We start from the raw sequence: 20,984 nt of genomic DNA, 5'->3' as shown, positions 1-20,984 counted from the left end.
GTCATGCACGGCAACCTTTAATTGGGCCAGAGTCAAGAACGCTTATGTGCAGACATCAAAGACTTCGCACAACCAAAATACTCATATTCTGAGGTGTTTATTGTCCATATTAAGACATCATTCTAAAAACCAACAGTTCTCTGAGAATCCACGCCCTTGCTGACTCGGACTTCTCCTCACAGACACCTTGTAAGCAGGTGGTGAAAAATCCAGTTGTTCCATCGTATGCTATTCGGGGATTTGTTTTACGTTACATAATTCCATGTTGTCAATAACAGATTTGGCTACCAGAAGATGCTGTTGTCATATCTTTGATGACTGACAGTGGAAAGGGCAATTTGGCTGGGAAAACCATAATGTTGAACCCATAAACAAAATAAAAATTTAAATGGAAAACAATTCAACATTTAAAAAAATAAATAAATAAAACAAAACATATGAAGTGTGAAGATTTACTTTATTAAAAAGATCATTGCAGTTTCCCAAAAAAAAGGGAAAAAAACAGAACATTCTACTCCACAACCAGCTCTGGCAATTCATGATTGGTTCATCCTCTTCAGTGCGTGTGATGCTGTCCAATCATGCCGCTGCTTTATTCCAAATTCACAAAAGACCACAGTCAACAGGCTCTAGACCATAAACCATATATGTGCATTTATACTTTTAAAAAGAATTAAGACACATGAGAAACAAACAAAAAAGAAAAGAAAGAAAAAAGATGCGGCAGGTTTGGGCAGGGGTACGGGATTTTTCCTTAAACTGACTAAAAAGGTCTGTAAACTGCCTGAGACGTTGAATGGGCCTTGTGATTACAACTAACAGTTCACATCAGACCTTCATATAACTGCTGCAGATCCAGGGGTTGCCCAGGAAAGGGAGTTGTTCATTAAATAAAAAAAAAAAAACAAAAACCCTAAAACAAAGTGTAAAATGGCTTGAAGCCCTGAGCGGAGCGGGGGGGGGGGGGGTGGCAGAGAAGGGCAGGGCACGAGGTGACACACACTCCTCACTCCGGTCAGTCAGCATCTGGAGTGGGGCTCTTTCTCGGACTGGCAGACCTGGAACGGCTGAGACAGACACACACACGATAAATCAGCATGTTTAAGTATACATCATTGCAAACAGTGTCCTTTGTTTTTTGTGCTTTATTGAACTGTACATAAATAACTATTTCAGGTGCACTGTATATGATCTGAAATAAACTCAATGGTACATGTCCAGTGTATGTTGATCCAACAGCACAAGCTGAAGGAGCAAAAGGACAGAGGGAGGAGCTCACCTGTCCCTCTTGTTACTGGCTGAACGGGAACGAGAGCGGGATCCCGAAACGCTGCGAGCTCCAGGTCTGGATCCAGAACGGGACCGAGACTTAGAGCGGGATTTGGATCGACTGCGGAGGAAATAAAATGGTGTGAGTACAGATGCACACAGAAGACATGAAGTGTGTGTGTGTGTTTGTGTCTTTTAGGGGTAAACACTGCTTGGGAAAAGGGAAAAGAAGCACTTTTGTAGAAAGTGGTGTAGAATGCAGCAAGTAAACCAGCGTCACACCTGTTCCTGCGGACTGGTGTTCGGGACCTCCTGACTGGGCTTCTGGACCTGCGGACAGGTGACCTGGACCTCCTTACTGGGCTTCTGGATCTAGAGCGCACTGGGGAGGCAGACCTATACCAGATAAGATGAAAAAACTTTATCCTGGAGGAAACTGTCATGCCACAGTTGCTCAGTTAATTCAAGAACAAAAGTACTAATAAAAAATATAAATAAAAATAACAGGAGGCAAAAAACCAAATTCAGACTATATACGAGCAAGGTGCAGAGGGGTAATAGGTTTATACCTCTGTGGAGTCAGAGTATTAGAGGAGAGAACGTCAAGGTCAAGGTTAGAGAAGACTATGTATTGCATGCAGATGTGACTACATTCAGCAACAGGTTAGCACATCAGGGATTAAAGGGTCTGTGTTTGACTCTGCAAGAATGACATCATTTCCCTACCTGCTTCTACGCTTGGAGTATGAAGGAGAGCGGTACCTCCTGGATCAGGAAAACAGAGGGACGTGTTTATAACACACACACATATACACGCAAAAGAAAAAACAAAAACACTATATAAAAAACCCATGCAGTATAGGGTAAATATTTACTTCTCATAGCTTCGGCTTCGAGAACGGTACCTCCGCCCCCGGGACCTGGAGCGAGACCGGGACCGGGACCTGTGGGGGAACGGAAGAGCATGAGACAGACAGACGAGTGTACAGGGGCAAGCGGCCCTGAGAAGGAAGGAGAGGAGACCAGGTGTACCTGCTACTGCGACGGCCTCTCTTGCTGAAGCGGTAGCAGTCATAGGCGTAATGTCCACTCTCGCCGCACTGGTAACAGCGGTCATTTGGGTCAAACTGTTTGCGGCTGGGACGGCCGTAACGAGACTTTCTAGTCATACCGTTTGACATCTCCACCCGGATCCGGACTCCGCACAGCACCCTGGAATACACACCAGAATTGAAAGGCTTTTAGTGAGGTTTCCTTTACCTTCATGATATTAATTACAATCTATTCACCTGTTCATCTGGAGTAGAATTCAGTCATTTGCATGGCTGATTGCATTCACCATTTGGTTCTGGGCACAACAAATGCATTCATAAACTGGTGAACCCGTTTGCAAAGTTGTAACTTTCAATCACAAGAGGCAGCACAGTGTCATACAACAGCCTTAATAAAAACATTAAGTCCTAAACAGGGTCATCTCACATCCCCTTCCAGTGTGTGTAGTATTAAATGTTTCCTTCCATCAGAGGGAAGCTAACCAGCACCTGAGCACCAATGCTTTAACAGCACATTCTGAAACAAAGGACACGCCGATTAATGCTCTGCAGTCAGCAAGGATTTTCAATTCAAATCTTAAGAACTGCAAGTTCTTATAAATATAATCTGCTATGTTAACGACAATTGAGCTTAAGCAGTCATCTTGGTTTGCAGTCATCAACAGAATTCGTCCCCTCCAAGTTAAACACTTATTTCAACATAAAAGAACAAGACTTTTAGATTAAATTTTAAATTAATTAATACCAATTAAATTGATCCACCAAGATATGATGATGTCCACGCTCGTGTTGTGTGCTAAAGAGCATTCATTCTGGAGAAGATGGGGGTTTGTATTTGCTCCGTTATGAACAGAAAATCAATGACATAATGCACACCGGAGGGCTGTACTACAAAGCAAGGTAACTGGCTTAACCCGGTAATTCCTGGTTAAATTAACTGAGCGCAAGTAGTGAAACTCATAATAGAAGAGCTCTGTGGCTTTGTTTTGCTAGGAGAATGAAGCCATATGGCTCTTGTATTTACTACTTAGGTTTACTACCTATTCTGAGCAAATTCAACCAGAAGTTATCTTTACCTTGCTTTGTAGTACAGGCCCCTGGACAGCTCATGTAAGTAGTATAGTCAAGGTGTGTTCTGTAACATTAAGACCAGAGCATGCACTTCTATAGTGACTGATCACATTGACTTGTTTCTTTTTCTTCTCATGAAATTAAACTAACTAAACCAGCAAAACTTCTAAAGTGCAGTCCTGTCAACTACTTCCCATTTGCAATCGTACCACTGGAAGGTATTAGCACGAACACACAGATTGGCTCATGGACCAGTGTTGACAATCAAATGGTCATCTAACCCACAATCCTAACTGGCGACTCAAAGATGTTCACTAACGTGTTTTCCTCTCTGGAACAGCAGAGTCCATCTCCATCCATCATCCGCCTCAACTACGAAGGAATGGTGAGCATTGGTCCCAAGCTTGTTTGAAACATTCGTGCGCACTCCACACATTACCACCGCTGCCTGTTGAACTGATAATCATTAGGAAACTACTTCCATCATGACGATGGACCTTTTATGTATGCTACTCTTCTTGGCCAAAAGGTTCCTGAACTCTACACCTGTCAGGGTGCCAACCCCCGCCCCCCTCCCCCACCCCCCAAAAAAAGGGATCCAACTCACATCTGCTCACCTCAAATACGAGGTCTAAACCTGCTGCAGGGTGACCAGGAGAGAGGAAGACCACGGTAAGTTCCCTCCCCCATTTAGAAATGAGCTGTGCAGCTGTCAATGGAGGGGGGGGGGGGCAGACTACACGTAGAAGAAACCATGGATAAAGAAGGCAGGCAGGCAGGCAGACCACCTGTAGACTCACTTTCCATCCATCCCTTTCACTGCATCCTCCGCATCTCTGGGATCTTCGTACTCCACGAATGCAAACCCTGGAGGGTTGCGTGCAACCCAAACGCTGCGTAAAGGACCGTAGTAGCTGAACGCCCTTTCCAGCTCGCCCTTGGCCGCACCGTTGCCCAGGTCACCTACGTAGACCTTACAGTCCATGGCACGCGAGGAACTGCGAGACGATGAGTAGGACATCTTGAACCTGTTGTGTGAAGACAAAGAGGAAACATCAGAACGGCTTGAATTAGTAAAGACTTTAACGGACGATGCACTCCTCACATCTAAGTCGTTACAGCGGGTGCAACGGCAAATGAACGAATGAACCATCCCCATTGTATCGTCTCCTCTATGGGCATCTTCTTGCCCAGGTGGTTGAATTCAACATTAAATTTATAACCGGTTCATTTTAAGTAGGGGTGAACGGTAACGTGTTAAGCCGCGCGAGGAACGGAATAAAACTGGTCCCAGCATAAATGGGCAAAATGAAAACTGAAATAGCCAGCAAACAAATCTGACAGAACGAAATTAAATTCAAAGAGGACGAGCCTCACTGCTCACTTCTGAGAATGCTGACTTCGAAGACCAATTACCCTCACTTTTTAAACATTACCGCGACTACAATAACAACTTTTGGTGAGCGGCAAAACATGTCATAAGGACCGTCTTGTATAACTAAGCTAACGACTCTGCTGCCTGTGATGAATAAAAAAAAAACAAAAACTGCTTTCTGGGCTGAGTAGCCGAAATTCTAGAAAGACGAATATCTTACTATATCAGCATATGATGTTTCAGAAAGCATCTGCGACAATGCAGATAAACAGAGTAGAAAACATGTTATTCACTCGACAGCCTAACTGACTCTGAAAGCATGGCACCTCTAGAGCTAGCCGGTTAGCACATGTCGAGCTAACTCTGTTAGAAAAGTGCGCGAGAAATCAAGGCCGCACAAAGATGGCAGTCCTTTGTTTGTCACATGTGGACACAGAAATACTATGTTATCGATCCAAAAAGATACCCGATCAATAATCACAAATCATGATATCATCGGTAGATATCTCCGATGCATGTCTGACACGAGAAAACAGAACCAACTGAGGAAAATATAATGTTTTATTACACTTACAGCCTCAAACGTCGGGACCAGTTCCGCGAGAAGGAGCGCAGGGGGTCTTCTTCCGGTTGGTCACGCTATTGCAACCAAGCCCTAATCGCGTGGAAAATATCGCTTATTGTTAATTTATCGCATATGTTACATACCTTAGTTACACAATATCCGGACCCTAAACGTAAACCAGCTTGGAAGGAGACAACTGCTTACCAGACTTCTGTCTCACCTTACACAGCACCTTTTCCCCCGGAAGTACCACAGCCAACCCCGACAGCGCGCTGTCCTTTCTTTTACTTTAAGCAAGGGGAGTGGTCTCTCGTCCTGGGATGATCATTGGCTTTTGAAGTCGTGACGCTCTGTGAAGGCGCGCATCACATCTTTGTAGCTCGAAATACCATTGACCTTAATTTAGGTATTCTCATAAAACAAGCGATATACTTCTTGAAACCAAACCTACGTGTGTGTGTTTGAATGTGATCAAATATCTTCGTCACAAAGGACATCTACACATCGATTCGCCTCTTAAACAGTTTTGGTACGTTCTTGTCATTACGGTAGTTCATTATTTTACCTTGTTTACAGTGCAACCAGAGGAATGACGCTTTGTGATTACGGTTTTATGAATCGAAAAAACCTTCCATGAATTCCACAGTGCTAGTCCAGTTATTCTGCCTTATCTCGGCATTGGAGCTAACCAACAATTTATATGACATAAACACACAGAAGACATTCACATTTTACTTACATTGTTATATATTTGTTTTGAGATGGTTACATATATACACAAAGACAAGACTCCACTTTTAACTTAACGATTTAACCCCCCCCCCCCCCATTATATTATGATATAATACATATATTAAACAGGAAAAAAATCAAAGTTGATTAAAAACATAATTTCCCATGAGACTGGTTAACTCTGTAACTTTGTTACACATTTTCCCTCTAAATGGCATATAATTCAGTAGTTTTATCAGAAGTCTTAAGGTGTTAACAGCAGGGATAAAGAGTTCTTTGGTTGTTGCCATGGAGATGTCCCTTCACAAAAAGAGTGTGCTTTGGAAAGTGAAGGCCATTTCCAGGTAATAAATGATGGTACAAAATGGAGACAGTCCATACAATGAAGCAGCATGCCTTGTGATGATGGTCAGGAGGGAAGGTTAAGGAGTGACCGGTTTCCTAGGTAAAGGTCAAAGTTCCACCTCAGTTCACCCACTTTCTCCTACTGAAACTTTCATGTGGAGCGAAGAATCCATTTTTCATGCACTTTACCCTTTTTCAGTCTTCAGCGGCGCACATCTGTATCTGTTATTTCTTTAACATTTTTACAAATGTATTGCTCCTTTCTCCTCTCTCTCTCTCTTTCCCTCACTTACTCTTGCTCCCTCATTCAACACTTCAACACAAGTTTCAGACCAGTCCTTGTTGTGACCAACATACTTCTAAGTGTTATTGTGAAAGTCATGTCTCCCTCTTTGTGAGTGTTTAAGTAAATATGTATGTGAGGGTTCACATATCTTCATATGAACCTGAATGACAAACACAACTGGTATTTGTGCAGGTACATGAGTCTGCAAATGTATGTATAATTTTGCTACATTAAAGAGTGTGCTTTGATTGTGTACGTGTGCATGTGTATGTGTGCATATGTGTCTCAGAAGCCAGTAATATGGCAGTAGGCTTCCAGACTGGAGAACAGGATATAGAGGAACCAGAGGCCAAAGAACAGCAGTGTGGTCAGAATCCTCGTGACCTTTGGCCCACCCAGCTCTCCCCCCACGGAGGGCCGTCGCCGTAGCAACAGCACACCCATGCTTATGAAGGCAAAGATGGTGAAGAGCGTGACAGAGAAGGCGAGGGAGCCGGGGTCTACGTGGAACACTTCACCCTTAACCTCCCAGTAGATGGCAGCTACTGACCAAGCCACGCCAATGCCCAAGAACACGTTCACAGCGTTACTGCCCGTGACATTCCCCACAGAGGCATCAGCATACTCATCCTGAATGGCCGATACCTTACTGGCAAATGTGTCTGTGAGAAAGAGAGAGAGGGAGGGAGTGGGTGAAGAATAGGTGTGTGTGTGGAGGGGGGGGGGGGGGGTTAGAAGAAAACAAGTGGATAAGGGAGAAAAGAAAGTTACGACAGCAAAGAAGAAAAGAAGAGAGGATAACAACTTCTAAAAACGTCTTTTTTCTTTTATAACTGATTGTTCCTCCTTGTAGTCCCATACGGTACACACTACTCTACATACAGTGCACAAACACATACATTAGGGCTGAACGATTTGGGGAAAATATCTAATTGCGATTTTTCTGACAGATATTGCAATTTCAATTTGATTTGTGATAGAATTTTGTAAAGTCAAGCTTCAGTTCAATATTCACTGTGTAATAGGTTTAAAACATGTGATGGAGCATTACCACAAGACATAACATCAGAATATTAACTGCTTTATATTCTAATGCAAAGATGATAACTTAAAGATATGGAAGTGCTTCCAACTTGTATTATTTTATTACAGTTTTTAACTGGCATAGAACATAGAACATAGAACAATCGAACAGGTAAGGGATAGTGTATAGTCCGCCGGTCATTATCGAAAAATAAATCAAGACAGGATGAACAGGACCCTGCTTATTATACGGTTACTTGCCAAAATGATAAAAGAAACTTGACATAATGTTTAATTTCAAAGATTTTATTTATTTATTCAAAGTTTCTGCTGAGAAAAATAGTCTTTCTAGCAAACACAACTTTTAAGTCACCATTTCGATTTGAAATCACTTAATCGTTCAGCCCTAACATACATACACACACCTGGTACAGAGGTGCCCAGAGCCACAAACACCACTGCAGTGACACTGTCCCGCAGGCCCACAGTGCAGCCAAAATGAGAGGCCAAGTCCCCGATGATGGCTGTGAGAAAGCCAATGACCAGAATGGACATCACGAAGCAGGCCCAGCCATTCCCATACTCCGTGGGCGGCACAAACGCAAACAGAACCTTCCAGAACACTGTCATCACGTGCATGAAATAATCAAAACAAGATGGCCTCCTTTCTTCTCCTCCTTCTTCGTCATCCTCTCCTGAGAAGAGAGAAGACATTTTTAAACTCATTAAATAGACAGGATAAATAACAAAGTATTAAGCCCATATACGATTTAGATCAGTGAATTTTTATTTTTTGGTAATATGAACAGTTATGGATCTGGTTTCATCATATATATATATATATATATATATGTGTGTGTGTGTGTGTGTGGGGGGGGGGGTGTACGTATATATATATATATATATATATATATATATATATATATATATATATATACACATACACACCCACACATATATATTAGATGGAAACTCTAGTGGAGCTGTACTGGAAGTCCTGTGAAATGCTACTGGAACTCAAGCAGAACTGTACTGGAACTCCTATGAAACGCTACTGGAACTCCAGTGAAACGCTAGGGGCAAGCTTGACTGAGTAACTGACTTTTACATGGGTTTAAAGAAGGAAAACAACAAATTCAAAAGCAAGATTAAACAAGACATTAAATCTGAGTTGACTGACTTGAAAGACCACACAGAACCAGAATCTGCAAAATGCTAGGATACTAACAGGGTACTGCCTTTTATCACCTCCGTAACATTGCTAAAATTAGGCCCCTTCTAAGTATGGCTGATGCATAAACCATTGTTCACGCATTCGTCACGTCTCGGCTCAATTACTGCAATGTTCTTTACTCTGGCCTGCCTGCCTCTAGTACCAATAGTCTTCAGCTGGTCCAGAATGCTGCTGCTAGAATTCTGACCCGAACAAAGAAGTTTGATCACATTAGCCCTATCCTGGCTTCCCTTCATTGGCTCCCAATTCATGCAAGGCCAGATTTTAAGGTCCTCTTATTAACATATAAAATTTTACATGGGCTTGCGCCCTCCTACCTGTCTGGCTTAATTACACCCTATAACACACCTCGCACCCTGCGCTCTCAAGATTCTGGATTATTAGTCATTCCAAGAGTTAAAAAGAAGTCCGCTGGCAACCGAGCCTTTTCCTACCGCTCTCCCTTCCTTTGGAATGGTTTACCTAAAGAAGTTAGAGAGGCAAACTCTCTCAATTCCTTTAAAACAAAACTAAAGACTTATCTATTTTCTCGAACTTATGCATGATATAATTTTGATTTGACTTTGTTATAGACATGTAAAGCCCTTTGAGACTATAAATAGTGATATTGGGCTCTAAATAAATATTATTATTATTATTATTATTATTATTATTATTATTGCAGGGTAGTCTGGTTAAATTACTGAGACAGATCCAGCCTTTGCTGAGCTAAGACACATGCTCTGTTCTATGCAATGACACTCTTGAAACCATCAAAAGCTGAAACCAATGATCTAGAGGGTACATCACACAAAAACATTAATTCCCATTTACAAACTAAGAGAGAACCTCATTGCGCTAATTCATAGATGGCTGTTTGAAAATAGCTATTTCTCAGAGAGATTTTCAATCTTCAAAAATACCTTTTAAATTCCCTTACTCCAAAACTCCAGAACTACACAAAGGCAAGGTCAATCAGTTCCCTCAGGCTGAACAGTTCACAGTGACATTACAGGAAAAGCTTGTCTTGGAAAACAGAAACTGGGCAAGGAGCTGACTTACAACAGTACTATGTATTTTGTGCATGGCTATGCAAAGCTCAGGGAAGACAAGATGATTTAATAAAAATCTGTAATACAGAAAAATGCATTTCTGATTTGAAGAGGAACACTTGCTGTTTTCATTTGGGATGAGCTTACTCCAGCCCCCTCACTCACGGACGGTTGGCGGGAATCTAACCAAATATGTGCGATTCAGGCCATACGGATCACAACAGCCGCATTTTAAATGAAAGCAGTGATGGCCTTCTGACAGCTCATGAGAGCTTAACAGGAGCTTTTAGGCAATTGGTTGATGATTATAGCATAGCTTTAGTTCTTAAATGAAGACAAGTGCATCACGGATGGCTTTTAAGCAAAACTCATTATTTTTGTCCATTTATAGTTGAATGAATATTATTGAATTAGAAGTGAGCAACATGCACTGTACACGCGCCACAGTGGGGTTGGACATTAGTCTGCTCACTTGGTCCTGTTGTTCGTGGAGAATTTTAGGAGAGACAAAAAAGTTTGGACAGTACCTGCGCTGACAGTCAGAGCTTCAATGAACTGTTCCTTCCACGTGTGTGTCCCGATTACTTCAGCTAAATTAGTGTCCTTCAAAAGACGATCCACCGTGTTCTATACACACACACACACATGCACTTATGCACACACAGATTCCAGACAAAGAATCAACATGACAATCATTCAGGAAGATTTGACTTTGCTTTATACATGAAACAGAAACAATCAGTTATCAATACTTACTTATTATTCAGTGAGTAATCACTTTAACTCAAAGTGCAATTGGTAATCATTTAGCTCCAACAGAGATGGTAGATTTACAGTACATTCAATGAGATCACAGGTGGATGATCAGTAAAGACCAGTTCAGAGAGAAAAATCAATTCACATACACACAACCAAACACAAACACAAACAAAGGAACAAAAGAGGATCGTACACTTTCAGATACAATGAGATGAAAAAGGACAGGCACCACAGCAGTCAAAGTGAGTATAAAAGGTTTTCAGTATTCAAATTCTGAGTCATGAATTATTAATTACTAAAGAAGGATATGGATGAAAGTTTTCTTTCTAATTGGTTGATGCTCATAATGGGTGAGAAACATAATGGGTGGAGCGTCCAATGGAAAGTGACTGTATGTGAAATTAAAGAGCATCAAATCAGAGAGAATGTTGTAAAAATTCAAAAAGGTTCACGCCAGAACAGGTTGTGTCTTACTAAGGGAGGAGCTTACTGTACCGAGTCTAAAACGCCGTTGGGAGTCATTCCCTGTCGTATCTATGAGGGAGAGTTTAAAGACATCAACACAAAATCGTCTCCAGCAGGCACACACATGCTCACGTATAACGTCACATGCTCACACACCTCAGAGCTCTGTGTGTGTGTGTGTGTATGGAGGTCAAAGGTTACCTTAAACTCCATACTCTCCTCTATGATGATCTCCAGTCTGCTGTGTTCTCCCAGTATCGGTTTGCCCATCTCAGCTATCCTCCGTGCCTCCTCCTCCTCCGGACTGGGCGCACCTGAGAGAGAGAGAGAAAAAGAGAGAAAGAGAAAGAGAAAGAGAGAGGATGTTAAGAGAACTGCTGTAATGGTATATGTTTATTATGTGTGGTTGAGACATGATGCAGTATAAATGAAATGTAAGCGTGTGAGACTGAAAGAAGAACAGAGTGAGGTAGAGTGAGGTGAAGAGGTGCACAGTGATGGAGGCAGTGGAATAGTGTTTGAGGTTGAGAGTGAAGTTGGAAGTATGTGTGAGAGCAGGAGTATTAGGTAAGGTTGTGAAGTAGGGTGTGAGGTAGAGGTAAGTACTGAGGGAGGCAAGGGGTGAGGTTTGGGGTAAAATGCAGATTGAGGTAGAGAGATGGGGATGATGGAGGAGGTAAGGCATTGTGTGAGGAGATGAGGTACAGAGAGAGAAGAGGTGATGCAGAGAGTGAAGTTGGTATGAAATAATGAGTAAAAGAGGCAGGGAATGAATGAAATAGTGTGTAAAACACACAGGGAGTGAATAAATAGGTTTTTTAGTCTCTTACCCTGATTTAGCAGCAAGTCTGTCATCAAACGGGGGAGGCGACAAAGCATGAATCAATCAGTTAATCAAAGAATGAATCAAGTGCGCTATCAAACAGATTATTTAGCAGTTAGTTATTCATTTTTATTCATAAATCTCATTTGTCAATCCCAGTGTCAATCAAAAAATTGGGTGGATTTGTCATTGGAAGAACAACAAGAACAACAACAAAAGAATGTTTGAATGGTTGATAGAGCAATAATTTCCTGCAGGTCTCTCCTTAAACTACCTTTGACAGGATACATTCAGTCAGGTCAGTTTATGAGCCGGGGGAGGAAAGCAGATACTGTTATGTTCTCCTGCACTGCATTCAATTCACTAACTCTCCACAGATCACTATCTGCCCATGGCACATATACACAAACTGACACGGGTATAGGGGGTGTGTTTGTGTGTGTGTGTGTATGAGTCTGTTTGTGAGAATTAGATACGGTTACTGTGTGTGTGATGCATTGACTGTTGTTGGGCAGTTGTTAGCAATTGAAATTAGAGCTTACGTGTAGATATCTATGAGTGTGCGTGTGTGAGTGTGTGTGTGTGTGTGTGTGTGTGAGTGGGTGGGTAAGTGGGTGAGTAGGATTGATGGGTGGTAATATGATACTATCACCAAATTATAACAGTTGGGCACACATTCATACAGATAGTACTGTGTTTATATCAGGTACACAAATACACCCAAACACATACACACACAGAGAGGGAGAGAGAGAAACATACACTGACCTGAAATTCCTCTTTTGAGCCACTTAGGTTCCTCAAGGACAATAAAGAAGTTTTCTTTCTTCTCAAATTCCTCGACATTAATGATTCGCACTTGTAGTGTCTGACTACACACACACACACACACACACAGGAGAGAAAAGAGAGACAAACGATCATTTCCTCTTGGCATAAGCCCTAAAATATTAACAGAGACTGTCATTTAAATCAGATCAGAGCTAGGGCTGCATGAATACTTAAACACACAGAGAGTGAATAATTCAGTCCAATACACACACACACACACACAAACACACACACACACACAGATAGCCTGTGGAGAAAGCTTTGGGGAGTTCACACTCATATAAACGCCCATGGATAAAGGCCACTGATGTTAATGTAAGTTCAGTAACCATCAGATAGAGCTGAGAGGTGGGCGGAGCCTGAGAGAGCTGAAAGGACATGACACACAGCGTGAACACAGCAGGCACTGTGGAAGATCACTACAGATATACTGATTTCATCTTTCATCAGATTTTCAATCCACACAGTTAGACGAACAAACAGCGCATGTGTGCGCCCGCACACACACACAGACACACACATACCCAACACACACACACACACACACAAACTGGTCGAACTCATAGTCACCAAGTTATCCCATGACAGAAGTTATTATAAAAAAATCATCCATGACAGTGTGGAGTAGTTCTTTAGGCCAAAGGTCAATACATCTACTAGCACCAGCTGTTTTTTGGGGGGTTTTTTGAAGAATAATAGATGTAATGCTTTTGTATCAGTTGCTTTGTGTGTCAGTTGCTTTCTGTTTGCAAATAAATAGAGATATTCTTACACATTTATGGAACAAAACTCATTTACACACCTCAGCACCAGCCCAAGTGTGTATGTAAATCTCAGAGTACTCACAGTTCACCGTACTCACAGGGAATTCCCACAGTGTTAACCAAGACCAGCACAGTGATGTTTTAATGCTCTTCATATGGTTTATATACACTCTGAGAACAGTTCATAACCATTTCATATGGTTTATATACACTCTGAAAACAGTTCATAATCATTTCATATGCTTTATATACACTGAGAACAGCTCATAGCCATTTCATATGGTTTATATGCACTCTGAGAACAGCTCATAACCATTTCATATGGTTTATATACACTCTGAGAACAGCTCATAGCTATTTCATATGGTTTATATACACTGAGAACAGCTCATAGCCACTTCATATGGTTTATATGCACTCTGAGAACAGCTCATAACCATTTCATATGGTTTATATACACTCTGAGAACAGCTCATAACCATTTCATATGCTTTATATACACTGAGAACAGCTCATAGCTATTTCATATGGTTTATATACACTCTGAGAACAGCTCATAACCATTTCATATGGTTTATATACGCTCTGAGAACAGCTCATAACCATTTCATATGGTTTATATATACTCTGAGAACAGCTCATAACCATTTCATATGGTTTATATACACTCTGAGCACAGCTCATAGCCATTTCCTGGTATCCAAAACGATGATGTCAAAATGATATTGTCACGATATAAGATATTGTCACAAAATTTGGCACTGTTTTGTCTGTCCCATTTTAAACAGAAATTAGCACAACTTTAGGAAAGCAGAATAAAATAACTACATAATTAAAGTAATAATTTAATTTTAAATAACTAAATTACTGTATTGACAGAAAACATAACAAATCATATCTCTCCACAGTTCAGTTTTAAAGTGTAAGAAGTATTACAAAGATCATATTCCCAGCACAGCCTATGTGTGTCTGACACTCTATCTGGAAGCTACACCCATGATGAATATGGTGCTTCTGATCTCTCTATATGAAGTCATGTGGTGTTTTGATGGCTCAGGGTCATTTTTTCTGATCTCTCTATATGACGTCATGTGGTGTTCCGATGGCTCAGTGTCATTTTTTCTGATCTCTCTATATGACGTCATGTGGTGTTCCGATGGCTCAGTGTAATTTTTTCTGATCTCTCTATATGAAGTCATGTGGTGTTCAGTGTCATTTCTTGTGACTGATAAAGCCTCCTGAGGACCATTTGTTGAACCTGCTGTAACTGCTTCTTCCTCTTCTTTTTTTAACCGGCTGAATCTTTAATGGGAAGGGGATCTGTCTCTCTCTAGACACTACAGCATCAATAACACATTTGCTCACATACACACACACACACACTCAGGAATGCACAGGCAAGTGCTTACATAAAGAATTGTCCTCTCAAGCACACACAAAGTTAAGGGTTAATAAAGAGTTTCACTTTAGGGTGGTAATCTCCACCTGATAACAGGTCTGAGGGAGAGTTCTCACCTTGTCTGTTCATTGGTGAATTCCAGCTCTCCCTGTGTGTGCTCATAGTCCACGCCCTGTCGAGCTGTGCCATCCTCCGTGTGGTACGGCACCATGACCGTTCCCCTAACGCCCGAATTCCGTGCCACCACCACCTCCACGATCCCCGAGCTCTCGCTCACCCTGAGCTCCTTCTGCCCGAACGAGAAGATGCCCGCATGGTCGTCGTCCAGGATAATCACCGTGGCAACCTGTGGCTCGACCAAACAGGCGCCTTCTGTGTTGGTCCCGCCCTCACCCTCACGGAGGTTAGACAGTCGCACAAAAAAGTGTTCGTCCTCCTCAAACACATCATCATCTATGATTGCCACCTACACACACACACACACACACACACACACACACACACACACAAACACACAAACACACACACATACAAATTGAAGCACATTAAATACATCACATATTAAACACACTCTTTGGCTTCTGACCCATTATTGTCTTCTCTTAAACTCTATTGCTGGTGACTCCAAAACTGTCCTGGCTAAAGGGCTGTACTCCACAACCTGAGTTACCTTACTTACACATTCTCTCTCTCTGTCTCTTTCTCTCTCTCTGTCTGTCTGTCTGTCTCTCTCTCTCTCTCTCTCTCTTTTTCTCTCTCTCTCTCTGTCTCTCTCTCTTTCTCACTTTGATCTCTTTGCGTGTCTCTCCGGGCTGAAACACCAATGTTCCCTCGCAGTACTCATAATCTGCTCCTGCATTGGCTGACCCGTTCTCTGTCCGATAATCCAAGTGAAGCGTTTTGGTTCCCGCGTCTCCCTGCAGACTGACCCACAGGCTGACGGAACCACAGTTCTCCGAGCATTGGTACTGAGGCTGTTCAAAGGCCACGCGGACCAGGTTGGCCGAGTCCAGATCTCCAGCACCATCTGACATGGCACGCTTCGCGTTTTCCATGGCCGCGTGTTTCTTCAACACATTACCGGCTCCGATCATCATGCGCGTGGCCTGCACACGGTAGAAGGCCCGGCTTTTTTTCTGTTTCTGTAAGCTTGTGTAGTTGGCCATCTCTATCAGCTGGTCCAGATCTTTATCAGGGTGTTTCTGCCGCAGTTCCTTTAGCATCTGGATCACCTGCACACACAGACAAAGCACCTCAGCCACTGACTGAACAACAATGTGAACAGGTCATACACTGTAAGAACATATGAAGCGTTAAGTGTGAGTCAATTAGATACCAAATTATACTGATGCACTGTTGGTATTTAACCAACATACCTCCTCCCTGTCTTGCTCTGGCTGTTTGTGGGTTTCCATGGTGATTATGGTACTAGTTGAGTTGCTGGTGGAGTTGTTGGGGTTGCTATGGAACTTTTCGTCCATTATGAGATCGATGCCCTTGGGTGCCAGCTCTCCCTCCATCTCCACGATGATGCCATGGCGTTTTTTGGCACGGTAACGCTTGTGAAGGTATTTGTAGAACAGCAGGCGACGGTCAGCGATCCAAGCAAGAACCACGCACACAGGAAAAAACAGCAATGTGACAAGAGCCTCCCACACCTGCAGCACACACACACACACACACACACACACACACACACACACACAAAGAGTTAAACACTGCATGTTTTGAACAATAAGAGCAAAGACAGCAAGTGATCAAAATATATGAAACCTACATCACAGATACAGATATGCACACAAAAGTGCACACACATACACACCGACAGACAGACAGACACATACACACACACACATAATGCATACGACATAGCTGAGACACACACACACATACACACACACACACACACACACACTGCACAAGACATAGCTAAGACAAACTTACACATACACCCACGCATACCTCCACAACTTCAGGAGAGATGACGGCAAGGATGAGGTAAAGCCAAATGTAGGCGAAGATGCTCCAGAACGCTGTGACAAAGAAGACTCTCAGGTGTTTGATCTTCCTCACGCCTCCCTCTGGGATCACCCACACACACACACCGATAATCACAAACATGTTAAATGCCGCGCTGCCGACAATGGTGCCTGGACCCAGCTCGCCTGCATCAAAGTTATGGCCACACACCTTCACAGAGAGAGAAGAATAAAAAGAATCGGTCAAGTGTTTAGACACTTACACAGTCTCAGATGCTGATGTTTGCCTCTGGTTAAAAGCAGAAACCTCTACTGCAGACAGTTTCTTCAGAGACAAACAACATTTGTTCCATTTTGAATGAGATAATGATATGCCATGGAGTATTTGCCTTAGGTTTGCTTGTGACTTGAGTCACTTCAATGCAGGCAGCTAACAGAAAGCACAGCGTGTTTTGTGTGTGTGCATGCATGTGTCTGTGTGCATGCGTGTGTATGTGTATGTGTGCGTGTGTGTGTGTTCGTGCGTGTGTGTGTGTGCGCGCGTGTGTGTGTGTGTGTGAATGTGTGTGTGCATACATGTGAGTGTCCTCTGGTGTTTTCTGCTTTCTCCTAATCCTCACACTGCACTGTGATGTCGGGCATTAAGACAAATGGACCGGGCCCACAGAAACAAAAGTAACGTACCGGAGGTATGGAAGCACGTTTCATAAATGAGATGTGAGGATGATGGAACTGGGTGTCAAAGTGTTGATACACAGCAGTCATTTACAAACATAACAGTTTAAAGTCAGACATTCAGCTCAAACACAGACTGAGCTCCACTCTGAGGCAACCTGAGTCAGTAGTAAGGCAGCTCGCATGCAGGTTTCTTTATTTTCCACTGACCCCGGCCGTGACCTTCCCCTGACAGGTCGTGACCCTGCTCCGTCCTAACCCTCCCCTACCCTGTCCCGCACCTGTCCTGGCCCCGTTTTAGCCGTGCCCTGTCCCACAGCTGCTGTGTTCCAGTCCTGCTCTGATCCCGGCTCAGTGGCAGTTCGGACCTAAAACCTCAGACATTACTGACCACTGAGTACACTGCCATCATGTTTACTGTGCAGCAGTGTCTGTACAAACATTTCCTTATTCTCAGTACTGTGGATCATGACAGATAGTTTCCACTTCATACATTTTAAAGAGTCACTTTTCATATGAATGGAGTAGATGATTTCTCAGCTGCGCTTTTTTTTTTGGGAACAGGGTTGATGATTTCTCAGTAGTGAGTTGAGTGAGACCTTGAGAGACTGATGCTCTGTTGACAGAGAGGACTACTGACCATCTCCCACTGTGAGAGCACCTTAAGCATGAACATCTAATTCTAACGGTGAACAGCTTCAGTTGAATAAAGGGTGTGCGTAGAATAAATTATAAGCAATTAAACATGTGTTAAACAATAAAAACAATAAAAAACCAAAAATATTTCAACAACAAAATATGTTTTTAGATTGTTAGATAAGAATGACAATGTGAGGAGTGTGTTAGATGATAAAGGGTGGATGTACAGCACGTTAGATACACAAGAATGAGTGTGTGTAGAGTGTGTTAGCCAATAATGTGTTTAGATTCTGATAGAGGACAAAAAGAGTGTGCGTAGAGTGTGTGTGCAGTGTGTGTGTAAAGTGTGCCATGTGGGATTTAGTGTATGTAATGTGTATAAGAGGGAAATAACTGTGTGTAGAGAGTGTTATATAGGAATGAGTGTGTGTTGAGTGTGTTATATAGGAATGAGTGTGTGTAGAGAGTGTTATTTAGGAATGAGTGTGTGTTGAGTGTTATATAGGAATGAGTGTGTGTTGAGTGTATTATATAGGAGTGAGTGTGTGTAGAGAGTGTTATATAGGAATGAGTGTGTGTTGAGAGTGTTATATAGGAATGAGTGTGTGTTGAGTGTGTTATATAGGAGTGAGTGTGTGTAGAGAGTGTTATTTAGGAATGAGTGTGTGTTGAGTGTTATATGGGAGTGAGTGTGTATAGAGAGTGTTATTTAGGAATGAGTGTGTGTTGAGTGTTATATAGGAATGAGTGTGTGTTGAGTGTGTTATATAGGAGTGAGTGTGTGTAGAGAGTGTTATATAGGAATGAGTGTGTGTTGAGAGTGTTATATAGGAATGAGTGTGTGTTGAGTGTGTTATATAGGAGTGAGTGTGTGTAGAGAGTGTTATATAGGAATGAGTGTGTGTTGAGTGTTATATAGGAATGAGTGTGTGTAGAGAGTGTTATATAGGAATGAGTGTGTGTTGAGTGTTATATATGAATGAGTGTGTGTTGAGTGTTATATGGGAGTGAGTGTGCATAGAGAGTGTTATATAGGAATGAGTGTGTGTTGAGTGTTATATAGGAATGAGTGTGTGTTGAGTGTGTTATATAGGAGTGAGTGTGTGTAGAGAGTGTTATATAGGAATGAGTGTGTGTTGAGAGTGTTATATAGGAATGAGTGTGTGTTGAGTGTGTTATATAGGAGTGAGTGTGTGTAGAGAGTGTTATATAGGAATGAGTGTGTGTTGAGTGTTATATAGGAATGAGTGTGTGCTGAGTGTGTTATATAGGAGTGAGTGTGTGTAGAGAGTGTTATATGGGAATGAGTGTGTGTTGAGAGTATTATATAGGAGTGAGTGTGTGTAGAGAGTGTTATATAGGAATGAGTGTGTGTAGAGTGTGCCATGTGGGATTTAGTGTATGTAATGTGTATAAGAGGGAAATAACTGTGTGTAGAGAGTGTTATATAGGAATGAGTGTGCGTAGAGTGTGTTATATAGGAATGAGTGTGTGTAGAGAGTGTTATATAGGAATGAGTGTGTGTTAAGAGCGTTATATAGGAATGAGTGTGTGTTGAGTGTGTTATATAGGAGTGAGTATGTGTTGAGAGTGTTGTATAAGAGTGAGTGTGTGTTGAGAGTGTTATATGGGAGTGAGTGTGTGTTGAGTGTTATATAGGAATGAGTGTGTGTTGAGTGTGTTATATGGGAGTGAGTGTGTGTAGAGAGTGTTATATATGAATGAGTATGTGTAGAGTGCGTTATTTAGGAATGAGTGTGTGTTGAGAGTGCTATATGGGAGTGAGTGTGTGTTGAGTGTTATATAGGAATGAGTGTGTGTTGAGTGTGTTATATAGGAATGAGTGTGTGTTGAGTGTTATATAGGAATGAGTGTGTGTTGAGTGTGTTATATAGGAATGAGTGTGTGTTGAGTGTGTTATATAGGAATGATTGTGTGTTGAGAGTGCTATACAGGAGTGAGTGTGTGTTGAGTGTGTTATATAGGAGTTTGTGTTGAGAGTGTTATATAGGAATGAGTGTGTGTTGAGAGTGCTATATGGGAGTGAGTGTGTGTTGAGTGTGTTATATAGGAGTGAGTACGTGTTGAGTGTGTTATATAGGAGTGAATGTGTGTTGAGAGTGTTATAGAGGAATGAGTGTGTGTTGAGTGCGTTATATAGGAGTGAATGTGTGTTGAGAGTGTTATAGAGGAATGAGTGTGTGTTGAAAGTGTTATATAGCAGTGAGTACGTGTAGAGAGTGTTATACTGGAGTGAGTGTGTGTGTAGAGACTGTTAAAACAGTAGATTATTGGCAGACAGATTACGGAGTCATCCTCTGGTTTGGAAAGCATTACATGTCTTCTGCTTTATATGGAAATTCATCTAAGTTTTTCCACAACAAAAAAAAAATTACGAATGATTTTTCCGGGTGAGAGAACCTGCTCAATGATTTGCGGAAGGCAAACCTTTATATATCACTTAGTCTGCCTGCTATCTACAATGCATCTCACAAGGAGTGAGGACAGGAAGAAAAATAGAGGTTAATGAATGGAGAATGGCCAACATTCTGACCATCAATCAAAGCTATAGAAAATGAGAAAAAAAACCTGTAAAAATGTAAAAAAAAAATGTAAACAAGCTGTTTTGAGTCAGAACATATTTGTCCTCCTCTTTGAATGAGAAAT

At 41.9% G+C, this 20,984-nt stretch overlaps 2 protein-coding genes across 12 annotated transcripts in view; both read right to left on the bottom strand.

The window, feature by feature from the left end:
* Window positions 1-449: 449 nt before the first annotated feature.
* Window positions 450-5,575, bottom strand: srsf7a (serine and arginine rich splicing factor 7a). 5 transcript variants are annotated; one of them, XM_030781251.1, is made up of 9 exons: window positions 5,553-5,575; window positions 5,342-5,422; window positions 4,193-4,420; window positions 2,302-2,481; window positions 2,145-2,213; window positions 1,996-2,034; window positions 1,552-1,665; window positions 1,280-1,390; window positions 450-1,067 (listed from the first exon to the last, which is right to left on the bottom strand). In XM_030781251.1, exons 3-9 carry the CDS (start codon window positions 4,411-4,413, stop codon window positions 1,016-1,018), a joined length of 786 nt encoding a protein of 261 aa, XP_030637111.1. In that variant the 5' UTR covers window positions 4,414-4,420; window positions 5,342-5,422; window positions 5,553-5,575; the 3' UTR covers window positions 450-1,015. The 5 variants fall into 5 exon arrangements, with proteins under 5 accessions (XP_030637111.1, XP_030637110.1, XP_030637112.1 ...); XM_030781250.1 differs by having other exon boundaries at window positions 5,537-5,574; XM_030781252.1 differs by lacking the exon at window positions 5,342-5,422 and having other exon boundaries at window positions 5,537-5,571.
* A 1,405-nt stretch (window positions 5,576-6,980) lies between these two features.
* The window catches only part of slc8a2a (solute carrier family 8 member 2a), a 15,143-nt gene continuing 1,139 nt past the window's right edge, over window positions 6,981-20,984 (bottom strand). Inside the window, exons 3-12 of one of the 7 annotated variants that reach the window (XM_030781340.1) lie at window positions 16,987-17,214; window positions 16,401-16,682; window positions 15,810-16,256; window positions 15,141-15,490; window positions 12,799-12,902; window positions 12,038-12,055; window positions 11,409-11,521; window positions 10,511-10,610; window positions 8,144-8,413; window positions 6,981-7,357 (exon numbers count right to left, since the gene is read on the bottom strand). In XM_030781340.1, coding sequence (XP_030637200.1) covers window positions 6,981-7,357; window positions 8,144-8,413; window positions 10,511-10,610; window positions 11,409-11,521; window positions 12,038-12,055; window positions 12,799-12,902; window positions 15,141-15,490; window positions 15,810-16,256; window positions 16,401-16,682; window positions 16,987-17,214 — 2,289 coding nt within the window. Of the gene's footprint in view, window positions 7,358-8,143; window positions 8,414-9,702; window positions 9,712-10,510; window positions 10,611-11,408; window positions 11,585-12,037; window positions 12,056-12,762; window positions 12,903-15,140; window positions 15,491-15,809; window positions 16,257-16,400; window positions 16,683-16,986; window positions 17,215-20,984 lie in introns of all 7 variants that reach the window. The other 6 variants (XM_030781336.1, XM_030781339.1, XM_030781341.1 and 3 more) reach the window with 6 other exon arrangements.

This window comes from Chanos chanos, chromosome 8, assembly GCF_902362185.1.
Source record: "Chanos chanos chromosome 8, fChaCha1.1, whole genome shotgun sequence".
Classification (NCBI taxonomy): Eukaryota; Metazoa; Chordata; class Actinopteri; order Gonorynchiformes; family Chanidae; genus Chanos; species Chanos chanos.
This window is presented reverse-complemented; position numbering and strand designations above follow the sequence as displayed.

What these genes read in the sequence shown, in the direction of transcription:
- srsf7a (XM_030781251.1), bottom strand. Translation starts at nt 4,413, where the DNA reads ATGTCCTACTCATCGTCTCGCAGTTCCTCGCGTGCCATGGACTGTAAG. An exon ending in AGAGGCCGTCGCAGTAGCAG is followed by an intron (nt 2,214 to 2,301) that starts GTACACCTGGTC and finishes GTTCCCCCACAG; the next exon opens with GTCCCGGTCCCGGTCTCGCT. An exon ending in GCCAGTAACAAGAGGGACAG is followed by an intron (nt 1,068 to 1,279) that starts GTGAGCTCCTCC and finishes TGTCTGTCTCAG; the next exon opens with CCGTTCCAGGTCTGCCAGTC.